The sequence below is a fragment of the Phodopus roborovskii genome, unplaced genomic scaffold (genome assembly GCF_943737965.1).
Source record: "Phodopus roborovskii unplaced genomic scaffold, PHOROB, whole genome shotgun sequence".
Lineage (NCBI taxonomy): Eukaryota > Metazoa > Chordata > Mammalia > Rodentia > Cricetidae > Phodopus > Phodopus roborovskii.
In genome coordinates, this window is record NW_026126611.1 from 12,410,448 (window position 1) to 12,423,940 (window position 13,493).

A 13,493-nucleotide genomic window follows, 5' to 3' on the forward strand; every position below is an offset into this window, starting at 1 on the left:
AGCCTTTTTCTGAGCACTGGCGTAAATGTTACACTGGTAGCTGAGAGATGAGCCATGTGAGTGATCTATCTTGTCTGTGCTCTGATGCTATGTGGCTCATTTTCATAAAGGACGTCACCTACAGCCATACCTAGTGAAATAGAAACTGAATGCTTCTTCCTGCACTTCTTTTATATACAAAGAAATGAACTACAATCTAGTATTGCTATTGTTTTGAAGTACTTGAGAAAAGATGTCTTGTATGTACTACTCCTTTAATAAACTATTTTATTCTTATGCCTTTAAAAAGCTCCTTGACTGTTAATTGTACGTTACTACATTTGCCCAAACTGTTAACTGTATTGTTTGGATTTTATTACACTGTTTTCACAAAGAGGGAAACTGAAGGTTGTAGAAAAGGGAGTTGCCCCAAGCCATGTGAAGGGCTGGAGAAGATCGAGCCCTACCTCGTATTCCTCATCTGAAGTCTGGGTGGGGTCCCTAAGAGCCACCTTCTCAGTGACTATCTGACTCAAGGTCTGCCTCTACAAGTCACAAACTATTTAAAGGGCCACAGTGGTCACAGTTTACCTCTCCTGTGTCATGGCTGTTCCTTGTCCCCACCCAGCATCTTAAAACTGACTTGTCAACTTGGTTGTCAGGACAAGGTGACAGTATCGTACTTTCCATAAGCAAATTTGGTGTTTGATGCCATTCATGTCCCAAATATGGTCCCTTCGGTGGGAACTTTTCCTCCATCTCTTCCTTGTAATGACAGAACTTGTGTGGCCCTGTTACTCTGCCACACTAGCTGAAGTTGCTTCCACTGAAGCTGCTCATTACTGTATCTTTCCTCAGTCCAAACAGGGGTTCATAATTCACCTGGCTTAGGCAGACCCTGGTGGTGCTTTGATTGGATTTCTCAGATGAACATCACATAGACTGAGTCCTTCATGTACTCCTTCAGAATCATCCCAAGGGTGTCCTTAACATCAGCATTGACCCTGAGCTTCTGGGACTTGGGTTGGCTGTAATAGGTCATTGCTAGACAATGTCTAGGATTCATTTATGTTCACTTCCCAGCACAACTGTTCTAATCATGCTTTGGGATCCCAGGTTTGTACAGGTTGTTGTTGGTGGTAGTGGTGTTGTTCTGAACCTCAATGAGAATTTCTAGTAAGGAATGGCTCTAGCTATACACCAAGAGGGAAACTTCGGTGCTTTGCTCACAAAGATAGCTTTTTAAGTGCCACTTGCCTTGTGGCTTTATTCTCCTAGCTCTTGGGCACAGTGCAGTTAAAGGGGATAGAGTTACAGTGGCTTCAGTGGCTCCACACTGTTAGAGTCCTTGGCGAGGTAGGAAACCAATGATGACAGAAATAAAGTTAGACCCAAAGCTAGTGCCTCAGAAATGAAGTCAGAATGGCCTCCTGTGACACTGGGACATCTAGGTCCATGCACGTTACAACCATGTTTAATTCTCAAGTCATATTACATCACTCAGCGTAAAGATACGTAATTTAGGAAATTTCTCAACAGATTTTAAGTCTGGTGTTGTGGTGCACTCCTTTAATCCAGGCACCCAGAAGGCAGAGGCAGGAAGACCCAGGCTAGCCAAAACTACACAGTGAGGCGCACAAAACAACAAATCAAATTTTAACATGATACCAAATATACAAAATGACGTAGGAAAAACTTGAGTATAAATATTTCCTAAAGAGCCGGGTGGTGGTGCATGCCTGTAACCCCAGTCAGTACTTGGGAGGCAGAAGCAGAGAAATCTCTGTTTGAGGCCAGCCTGGTCTAGAGAGTGAGTTCCAGGACAGCCAGAGCTGTTACATTGCGAAATCCTGTCTCAAAAAATCTCACACACTCACGATTCTTAAAGCATTCGTTTAGTGTCACCATTTTATGTGGCTGAAAAACCTCAAATCCCAAATAAAGCTCTGATAAACTAGTGTGCTATCTCTGGCTATCACACAGGGGTCTGTGCAGAGCATGGATCAGAAGTACAAATGACCCAATCTGAGGCCATGTCGTCTCCAGCTTTCTCTTTGCCAGGGTGCACAGTGGGGGCACTCTGTTAAACCACCCTTTACTTCCCGGCCTGTTTTCACCACCTCCTAACTGTTCCCTAGAGCCAAGGACATAATGTGGTGTGCCGTCCATCAGAGCTGAGGCTTCACGCTGCACTTACCAACTGCTCTTGCCAGCCCTACGTAATTTTTAGGTTAAAAGAATCCTCGTAAAATAATGAGAATAGGAAAAATGCTTAAACCGATAGGGATGGGGGGGGGGGGGGTGAGGAAAGAAAGCCAAGCTTTCGGAAGCTTGTTTTGGAAGACAGCCAAATGTGTAGGGTGCCTCAAGCCGCTCACAATTGAAATGACCTTTGTACTGCCATCACCGGGCCTGTGACAATTTCCATGTGTGTCATGCGCATCCTGTTGGTACCTGTCTAAATAAATTTCAGATTCAGCAGCCCCTGAAGGGCCAACCTTACACGTTGAATGGCAGAAAGAAGGGAAAGACTGGAAAGGGAGATAGACATCAGAGGCTCCCAGAGTTCAGCAGCTGATGTCTTCCCCACAGATGGGGGTTGGGGGGGTGTTACCCAATAGAGATGCAAACACAAAACCAGTAAAAAAGACAAAGGCCCGGGGGCTGGTGAGGAAGAGACAGAGACATCACCAGCTACTGTAACAAGGGGATTAAAATAATTCAAATAAACAAATTATTAGGCTTCATTTTATTATATTACAATGCACAATCACAAGCTTCCTTGGGCCAGTCCCCTTTCAAGTGGAGCCTTCTACTGACAGCCTCTAAGGACAAAATACTGCCATCTTTCTGAAAAATCCAGAGATGCACCCAAACTCCAGCCACAGTCCTTTTCACAAAGCACATTAAGCTATTAGGTCATCAGGAACACAGGAGCTGTAAGAAATGATTTAGATGCTGCAAGAATTTTGCACTTACCTAAAGTAAGCTATCAGCTTGTTGAATTCCAGAAAAAAAAATTTAAAATGACCCATGTGTGCTATTTGTTTATTAGTGCTGGGTTACTGGCACACTAAACTAGAAAACCTACCTGAGACAGGGCGGGAGGAAGAGGGAGAGGGAGAGGGGTAGAGAGTGTACTTATAAACTCCAAGGTGGTAATCACACACTAAGAATAGGTTCAAGAGTTAATGAAATTACCAAAAATTACCCTATTTTATAATCCTTTTGATACTTTTAAGTTATTGTTTTAGTAAAGAGATACACTGTGGGAACTTTGTTAAAGGCGCGCAAGGGTATCATGGAGTGAGTCCAGGCTGGCCTCAAACTTGCTCTGTAGCTGAGGAAGGCTTGTGATCCTCCCCCCCCCCCCCCCGCGCCCCCCCAAGTGCTGGGAGTTCCGGCACATGCCACCATGTGCATTGAGAGGTCAGAAAAAGAAATCACTTCTCTCCTTCACCATATGGGTCTTGGTCAGCAAGGTCCTTAGGCTTGGCAGCAAGCAACCTCCTCTCCAAAGGAAAAAACCCCAAACAGTGGCAGCTACTAGGGGAATGGAGTTTTAAGAATTCACAGGGACAGTGGTTATGAATTATTTTCCCCAGATATTGTTCTGTACTGTTCCTGGCTGGAAAAGAGCAGCAGCCCTTAATACAAATTGAACCCTGACATAAGCTTATTGCCACCAAAGTCTGATAGCTAGATTTGGGTTTTTGTAAGATCAGTTCTATAGGGAAAACTTTATTTCACAAGATCACACTAACCAAGAACTTCCTGATGGCTCTTTACTGTCCTTTATGTTATATACAGGCACAATTTCTATTAGGGAAAATAAAAAGCTTTGGAAATTATGTTACCAAACATTTTCTACCCCTCCTATATACATATAAAACTCTTTCAAAAGGCTCAGATTTCACTAAAACGATCACTTCCATCTCTACCCACTTATTGATGCTGTTAAAATTGGCTGTTTCCCCAACATCCTAAAATTTCACCTCCTAAAAGTGTAACATCCAAGAACAACACTTGGGCACAGCGTTTTCTGTACAAATTGGGTGGTGGTTTACGATGCTTATTTATAAACTCTCTCCTAAACTAGACTGAAGACTACCAGAATGGAATGCCTTTTTCTATTCCAAAAGCTGGCATAGGGATCTGCATGTAATATGTTGTAATGACTACCAAGGACCCATACTAGTACGTACATTGAAGAATTTATTTGCTTTAAAGCCTGAAAGAACATTTACACACAAAAATAACCATGCATCCCGGACACCGGAGTTCACTGCCAGGATTCCAAAGCCATGACCAGCAGCAAACTGAAGCTGGGTAATATTTTCAAGTCTATGGAACCACAGAGTGTTAGTTTCCTGTGACTGAGACCTCAGCCAAGAAAACACTTGTGAGATGACATCTGTATGACTTTAATTAGTGATATAAGGACTTGAAGAGTGCGGAGGGGTTTCTCTCACACTAAGTATCATGTGCCAGAACCATGTGCCCGACAAGTCACATGGGGTGGAGGCTCTGCTGGGGATGCCAGCCCCCCTCATCGAAAGCTGGTAATCTTTCCTCAAGTTCTAGAATTTTCACAAAAACTAATGTCTTCTTAGAAAATATAAAACCATATTTAAATAAGATCCTCAAAGTGCCATTGCCTTCACAGATACACCCTGTGCAGGTATTAAGTTAATGAATCTATTTACAGACGAAACACAGATTTTGGTATGCGCTTTCTCAACCACATTCTTCCCTACACTAAACTCAGCCACTCACTCATTGGGCACTTACCACAGAGCTACTAAATAAATAGCAAGCCCTGGGCTGAGAAGGCAGTGAGAAATAATGATCGCAGTCTCTGTCCTGAAGAAATGCAGCCATGTTCGTGGACTAATGCTATGCATACTTAGCCCCTAGGAGGTCACAAAAGGCAGCGGAGGAGAGTCTCCCCCATGACTGTGGGCAGCATCTGGACCTAGCAGATCTCTGTATTTACCCCTAGGAGGTCACAAAAGGCAGCGGAGGAGAGTCTCCCCCATGACTGTGGGCAGCATCTGGACCTAGCAGATCTCTGTATTTACCCCTAGGAGTTCGCAAAAGGCAGCGGAGGAGAGTCTCCCCCATGACTGTGGGCAGTATCTGGACCTAGCAGACCTCTGTATTTACCCCTAGGAGTTCACATAAGGCAGCAGAGGAGAGTCTCCCCCATGACTGTGGGCAGTATCTGGACCTAGCAGACTCTGCTCTTCTAGATTCAAAAGCCACCAACACATCTTTTCCTTTAACTTTATTTGGCAAAGCAGCGCTGCATAAACTGTGCAGAGACTAGCAACAGCTTACACAGAGCATTAGGTGCAGACACAGTATCAGCAGCAAACTAGAAACAGAAAACAACAGTGAGCTACAACCTCCTATCATTTTTAAAGAGAGGAAAATTACATCAGAGATGTCCAATCTGAACAGCTGAGTGTTTAAGGGACACCACCTGCCGTCTCTTAAGTTTCAGTATTTACAAACACCTAGTTTTAAGTAACAGCAGCTGATTGTATCTACAACATGCTATCCTACGACACCACATCAAAAGCTTTAAAAAGAAAGCTCATCTCTATTTTCTTAGTAGCATCTAACAGACATCAGCTACCAAGAAACTTAAACGTGTGAATGGTGGTGTTATCTGATGCACAAAAGAAGTCTGATAAATTAATATTGGAAAAGAATTAAGTGTCAAGAAAAGCAAAGCCACTCTTCAAAACTAATTTACAAACTAAGCTTTGCACGTGGAGAACCCTCTCTTTCAATTCTTTTAAAGTCAAACGTGGGCATGTTAAAACCACACACAAAGTTGACTTTGCAGCCAGCCCTCCCTAGCAGTCTGGCTCTGCGCCTCTTTGAATTAGGAAGTCCTACAAAACCACACATTTCCATGCTGAAAATAAGAGTTTAACAAAGTCCAAAACAAGCTGTGATGCTGTTGATTTTCAGATGCTTTAAGGACCAAGATGAGCAATCCACTGCGATGGTATAGACTGTCAAGCTCATGTTGCTGTTACAGTTCATCCCTGGGGAGAAAAGAGAAAAATGTAATTAGGAGTTACATGCTGTGAACTGGCACTCTAACAATTTTGACCCAACACTCAAGTCAGTAGAATATGCAGATTCCAAGCAGTACAATAAGCGGAAGAAGGCACATATAATCCAAGCCAAAGCAAAACTGCACATCAGCCACCCCAAGCATCTTTCATGCTACTCCAGAACACAGCAGGAAACCACAAAGCCTAAACTGTTCAAAGGTAACACTTCTTCCTTTGAGGCAAAAAATTCAGGGAAAAAAAAATGTGACTTCTGTCTGGGATCATCTTGCTCATCTACCTCACTTATTCTAAGAAGACAGCTTAAACATTTAGAGTTCAAAGAGTTCTAGTCACAACACTGGATAGAGTTTTGCTTCGAGAGTTGGTTAGCACTTGTAGAGTTGGCCAACAGCAGCCCCGCCTCTCTGGAGAAAAGCCCGCCTGTAGGCATCTTATACCTGTCAGCTGATTGCATAGGGCAGCCTCATGAGTTCCAAAGAAACCAGTGGCTCAGCCACGTGCCGCACTGGGCCAGCACTGCCAGTGCTCGGGAGGAGGGAATAGAAATGCAGGCTGAAGAAGACTGCATGGATACACATTTTACCCCAGTGAAGCCACTGAGTGTGGGAAGATGACTGAAAGCATCGGAAAGCCTCATCTCAAAGTGACTTAGGAGACAAAAGATCACCGACATGACTTTGCAGCTACTTCTCCAGTGACTCGGGGGAAGGTATGACATACTTCCATGAGGAGGGAAGTGTGTGCAGCAAACAGGAGATGGTAACTGGCGATGGGCAGAAGCTCGGCTCTGCATTCCTCTACCACCCTGTCTCAGCAACACCGAAGACGAATGCTTTGTAAAAGCTGTTGGCATGGAAGAGGCATGAAGTGAGAACTTTCATGGCCCAAGGAGGTGCTGTGTTCAAGGCTTAACAAACAGCGCGTGATTTACTACTGGGCCACATCTCAAGTTTGTTCACATTTGCCCAAAAAAGACAAAGAAACTAGGCTCATAGACTGGAATTTTAAATTTTAGGGTACTAAGGAAAGCTAACATTTCTGTAAATATCTTATAAATGGTGTAAGAATAAGCCTCCTTTTGCGTCACATTACTGGAGTGTAAATGCGCATGTGCATGTGGTGTACACGGAGGCCAGAGGCTGGTGCCTGGTGTCTCCCTCAGTCGCTTTCCACTTCAGTTCTTTATATGGGAGCTACTGAATCCAGGACATCAAGGCTGGCCAGCGAGTAAGTCCACAGGACCCACGGTCTCTCCGGTCCCCTATCCACTTGGCGCTGGTGTTACAGACACATGCCACCACAGCCAGCTTTTATGTGGAGCCGAGGATCTGAACTCAGGCCCTTATTCTCAAACAGCAAGCACTTTATAAGCCAAGCTGCCTCTCCAGCCCCGGGATTATCTTTTACGTGATAATTATAAGCTCTCTTCCCTCCCAATAGTCTCCTAACAGCACTAGTATAATTAGCACAGAACATACTTTTCCATAATTCATGCAAATGCTAAGATTATCAGTCTACTGAGGATTTTCACTTCATTCACAGCTTGAACACCTGGGCCTTTAAAGCATGAATTAGGATACTAAATTATAAAACTTGTATTTACTTCTTGCAAGGCATTAAATAATTAGTAAATAAATCCTAATGCCCATCAACAACCATAATACATTTCCAAATATCCTCTCCATTAAGTCTTCTCTATTGGGGAGATGCTGGGGATTAAACTTAAGACCTTGTGCATGCCAGGCAAGTGATTTACTACTGGGCCACATCTCAAGTTTGTTCACATTTGCCCAAAAAAGACAAAGAAACTAGGCTCATAGACTGGAATTTTAAATTTTAGGGTACTAAGGAAAGCTAACATTTCTGTAAATACACAGACAACTTCCATGAATCACAATTTCCTCAAATACATTCAACTTTTAGTTGCTAAATTTTCCTCAGCATTCAAAATTCTGCTTATTCTTATCCGACTTACACATACATGCCCAAATTTGCTCTTTAAAATGGCTACATATGTTAAATATAGTCAGTTGTATTAAGTTTTAATAGCTCCATGTTAGTAATACTGAGTCGTACATACTGTTATTCAAGAACAAATGAGGAGCCGGGCGTTAGTGGCCACAACTTTAGTCCCAGCACTTGAGAGGCAAAGGCAGGGTGATCTCTATGAGTTTGAGGCCAGCCTGGTCTACAAAGCTACATAGAGAAATAAACAAACAAATGAGCACCCAAGGGATGGTTCATTGGTAAAGAACACTTGTTATTCTTGCAGAGAATCCAGGTTCAGTTCCTAGAACCTAAACTTGTAGGCTTTGATACCCTCTTCTGGACTCTTGGCATTAAGTACACATGTGTTGTACATACATACATACAAGTACACACATAAACAATAAAAGTAAAAATTAAAAAAAGAACAAATGAGATGTACTACCAGGAAATAACTAAAATCCACAAATGTTTTGGTTTCCTAATAGATTTTGTAATGTTGTAAATATACAATATCTGAATCAGTAAGATGCAGGGTTTTGTTTTTGCTTAGGGGAGGGGGGAATTCTAAAGCATATATAATTGGAAAGAAGGAAATCTCTTTACGAAGAAGTGGAGGGTGTGCACTTGCTAAGGGCTATTGACATTGCTCTTTGTTATTTTCTAGAAACTGTAAGATCCTACTCCTGAAGGCATCACATAATTGAGCTGTAGAACATGGGGAACTCACCCTGATATCAACCTGGCTGATTCATCCCTACTGGCCAGCTTTCATAATACTGGAGAATGTTATGTACACGACTGGAAGGTGAGAAGGAATCATGGGCTGGAGGGGTAGCTCAGCCTTTAAAGGCTAGGCCCACAACCAAAACTGTCCTTAGACTAACAGGAAAGGAAAGTCTATCTTTATCCAGCTGTGGATTCTGCAAAGTACAATAATGACTGCCTGGTGTGCCCACTGGTGCAATAGTGACGTGAATGTCACGGGAATAACCAAGCAGTCCCTGATTAAATTGAAGACTAACTGTACCAGATGGAATCCATTCCTGGTACCTTTATCAGGGCCAAGAACCTGTGGTTAGACATATCTCAGGCCTACTACTACTCTGCTAACATATAACACAGTACTAAAGAGACACCTAATGACTTCTCGTTACACCCACAGATTAGTGTATCTTTCAAATAGCATCAGAGACGCTTTTGGCAGTAAGATGACAACATAGAAACCCACAACGAATCAATGTGCAGAGAACAAGTGACTATGGAACATGCAGGCCTACAGGGACGCCATACCTGTTGGTACCCAGGCGTCTGCACTGGCCTGTCCTAGGGGTTCTGACAGGATACGCCCTCAGCTGCAGCCACTAAGAGCACCACCTGTGCACATTCACTATGTTCCCTTTGAAAAGGGCCCTGCCCACCTCCCATCCTCCTCTTCCTCTCCCTCTCTCTCTCCTCTTTCCTGCTACTTCTGTCTTGGAAGCTGGTCTCCCTTGTTTCCCTTTTCCCTTTCCTAATATAAAAAAAATAAAAGGAAAAAAAAAAAAGTCTGCTTGCTTGAACTCTGTCCTGTCTAATGGCATCTTTCTCTTGGGAGCCACTTTTCTTAAATTACAACACTGCTGCCCCAAATCCCAGGGATCACTGCAGAAATGGTCTGGAAAGACTTAGAGTCAGAGGCAGTGGACGACTACAAAGAAACTGGTTTCCAGACACAACAGGGCAGCTGAGTGACACACATGAACTCACAGAGACTATGATAGCATGCACAAAGCAATGGTCACCTCAAACCAGACAGAATCTAAGCATGGAGAAAGACAGGCATGGGAGATAGAGAGGGTTTTTATTGTTGTTGTTTTTAAAGGGGCCAGCCCCCGATTAATCTAAAATATTCACAGATGGCCACAAACCCAAGAATAAAATACTGTTTTAAGCAACTTGAATTACATTATAACTTTTTCAATTAAACACTCACTTAAGGGCCAGCAAGATAGCTCACTGGTTAAAAACACTTACTGCCTATACTGCCTAAGAATCTGAGCTCAGGGCTAGAGAGATGGCTCAGAGGTTAAGAGCACTGGCTGCTCTTTCAAAGGTCCTAAGTTCAATTCCCAGCAACAACATGGTGCCTCACAACCATCTATAAAGAGATCTGGTATGCCCTCTTCTGATGTGCAGGCAGAACACTGTACATAATAAATAAATAAATCTTAAAGAAAGAGAGGAAGGAAGGAAGGATCTGAGTTCAATGCCTGGGTCTCACATAGGAGAGAACTGACTTGTCCAAGTTGTTCTCTGGGCTCCACACCCATGCTGTATACACACCATGTGTATACACACACGCATGCATGCACACACACAGAAATTGTAAATGTCATTAAAGGGTGCCTGTCCTCTTTACATGAAGCAAAATTAAGAGTTCTATTGTACTTACAATTGCCAATTATTTAAAAGACAAAATCAAACAACCAAAAACCCTACTGAAATAAGAAGCTTGTCAACCAGAAAAGATTCTAAGGCAAAGATACTATCAGACCACCTTGATGTGGGCATCAGCTTCAAGCATCCAGCCACAGCACTCCAATATGCTGTCCTCAGGTCTCTCCATGAAGAGGAGAAGAAATGTCAGCTTCCAAGGACACATTCAGCTGCTACTGTGATACTGAGCAGAGGCAGGCAGTAGCTTTCTAATGAGCCATGGAGCCATGACTGTGCTGCATGTCCTCCAGGCAGGCTGTGAGTCCCAGTAACTCACCGGACAGCTTGTGGGATCCCTCTCCTCCCCAAACTTAACTCAGAAGAGCTCAAAACTGCCTGGTCCAATCTAGAGCGTGGGGACATTTACTGCTTTTTCTGTTTTGTTTTTCGAGAAAGGGTTTCTCTGCATTGCTTTGAGCCCTGGACTCAGAACTCACAGAGATCCGCCTGGCCCTGCCTCCCGAGTGCTGGGATCAAAGGCATCACCAACGCCCAGCTGACACACTTACTTCTTACGGTGGCACTGAAACCATGGTGCACACCTAGGAACTGGCCCAAAGAAATCCACCCAAAAGCTGGGGCTCTGACATTCTTGGAAAACAAGGGCAAACATCTTTCCCTTTCCAGCTTTCTTTCTCCCTGCCCCAGTGGCATTAGAGGAAGTGAACAAGGTGAGAAATGGTGGTCTCTTCCTAGAGCAAAGCATTTACTGCCGTGCCTATTCGAGCAGTTATAGACAATGGTGTCTCCCCCCACCACCCCGCTTGGCCTAGGACTCACAGAGATCTGACCGTCTCTGCCTCCTGCGTGCTAGAATGAAAGGTGTGCACCGCCACTCAGCTTCTCACCCTCCCTTTTCTAAGGGTACGGAGTCAGGCTGAAAAAGCAGACCACGCAACCCTTGTGACACGCCTCCCGGGATGTCTCTGGTGCTTTAGTGGAGTAGCATGAAGGAAGCCACCAAAACCAGCCCTTGCAGTCAGTCTAGTGCCGTCAAGCCCACGCCCCTTCACCTTGAATGTGGAAGAGGAAAGAGCAGAAGAGAAAATCACTTCCACCTGGACCACTGCTTTTCTTTGTCTGTTAAAGGCACGTATATCACCCCCATGAGAGGCTTCATTTTCACACTGCCATCCTGTAGCTTATCATACTGCTCCAACATCTGGTTTCCTCCTGCAGGACCGACTGGCAGTATCAATCTTCCACCAGGCTTTAACTGGTCTATTAGCTAGAAGAGAAAGAGAAAGCCCATATACACACTGTAAGCAATGCTGGACATCTGTGGGCAGGAGCAGGGACATGCTTCATGTAGTCACTTCTCAGTGTCTTTAGGGCTGGTTCCAGAATCCCCGAGCATAACATGGCTCAGGGCCCTCACGCCCCGACAGGTGGCACAGTACTTGCATCTATAGCACACTGCACACACCACATTTGAGCCATCTCACTGTTACTAGCTTTCCTATCAGAGGGCCTGGGTATCCCTCCAGCACGGACTCGGCACGGTACTTGGTGACAGCAAACACAGATGCTGCTCTTTCAACTTTCTGGACCTCCCCTCATCCAAAAGAGTATTTTTCATTCCCTGTGTGTTGAACACAGTAACCAACTCCCCGCTTAATCATTCACCTCTTAGGCTCTCCTACTAAGTTACAAGCTACTGGATAGACTACGCTGTATTCACCTTTGTTCTCACAGAGCCTGACTGAGCACCTGGGTAACTAAAGAGCTCAGTATGTTTAGGCAGAACCCACTGCAACAGAGAATTCTAATGCCAGTGTAGTGTGTTCCAGACCTTTGTGGAAGGGGAGACAGAGAAGGGAAAAGAACGAAAATTAACAAGGAACGGCTATCCTATTACCGTGGAATCTAGGGCATCACGGAGACAATGGTAAGGGAATCCTAACATCATGACTGCATTTAGGATGCCTGGCACCAGCAGAGTGGGAAGGTAGGGCTGGGCTCCTTCAGTGTTATGATGAGGATAATCCTATGAGCGTAGAACCAGACACCTTTCACTCTGAAAATTAAATCACAGGCTACCCTTTGAATAACACAACCTTATGTTATTCAAAACCAGCAAGAAGAAACCTGACTTTGGATAGGATAGAATTGCCCCAGAGAAGGTTGCTTTCTGTTAATACGTTTACCAGATCTTATTTCTTTTTCCATTTTAATTTTTTTAAGAACACTTGAATACTGAGTCGCCCTCAACTTGTTTTCCTGAGTTTTAACAGTTTAATGAAGACTAGGAGACTTCTTCCTCCACCCCAGGCTTGTTCCCAAGCCCTGGCCTTTCATCTACATCCTCTGAGCATCACTTGTACACTTCAAATCTACATAAGGACTGAGCTCTTGATATGCAGACCCCTCCTGTGCCCAAGCCAAACAGGCACCCTTTGTACTAGACTGCGTTACACTAAGACTGTACGGAGGCAGCCCGAGTTCTGAGCTGTTGGCCCCAATGACTCTTAGACACAGTTCAAGTCCCATCAACACACGCCTCCTTCACTACCGGGCAAAGTCCTCTCACACAGACATTTTCTTTTCTATCTAATAAACTACTAGCATTTAGCTTTAACTAGAACGTATGATGGTCTTAGTACACTCTGAACTTCATCTGGGACTCATCACCACATTGCTACATAAATATTTGAAGTCTTAGGACTAACACACACAAATTAGAAAAGAAAAATCCCAACTCACGGCCTGGGGCACAACTGGGGCTGCAGCTCCCACATGAATGGCGTCATACGGGGCTTCTTCAGGGTACCCCATTCTTCCATCGCCCACTGGAAAAGAAGTCACGCTCTCACAACCCGGACAGGCCAAACGACGCGCACAATGCTAACAGAGGAAGCTGAGCGCGGAGTCAGGAGACACTCTCTGACTTCGCGTACCCTTAGACAGAAGGCACTGCGGGAAGAATGGTTAGTCTACCTATATTAACACTGAGAATTT

The 13,493-nt window shown here is 44.2% G+C and overlaps 1 protein-coding gene across 2 annotated transcripts in view; it reads right to left on the reverse strand.

Annotated features, from left to right (window-relative positions):
* Positions 1 to 5,251: 5,251 nt before the first annotated feature.
* Pcmt1 (protein-L-isoaspartate (D-aspartate) O-methyltransferase) overlaps positions 5,252 to 13,493 on the reverse strand; it is a 28,623-nt gene continuing 20,381 nt past the window's right edge. Inside the window, exons 6-8 of one of the 2 annotated variants that reach the window (XM_051206024.1) lie at positions 13,239 to 13,324; positions 11,594 to 11,763; positions 5,252 to 6,038 (exon numbers count right to left, since the gene is read on the reverse strand). In XM_051206024.1, the coding sequence (XP_051061981.1) occupies positions 6,026 to 6,038; positions 11,594 to 11,763; positions 13,239 to 13,324 (269 nt within the window). In that variant the 3' untranslated portion in view covers positions 5,252 to 6,025. Of the gene's footprint in view, positions 6,039 to 11,548; positions 11,764 to 13,238; positions 13,325 to 13,493 lie in introns of both variants that reach the window. The other variant, XM_051206025.1, reaches the window with a different exon arrangement.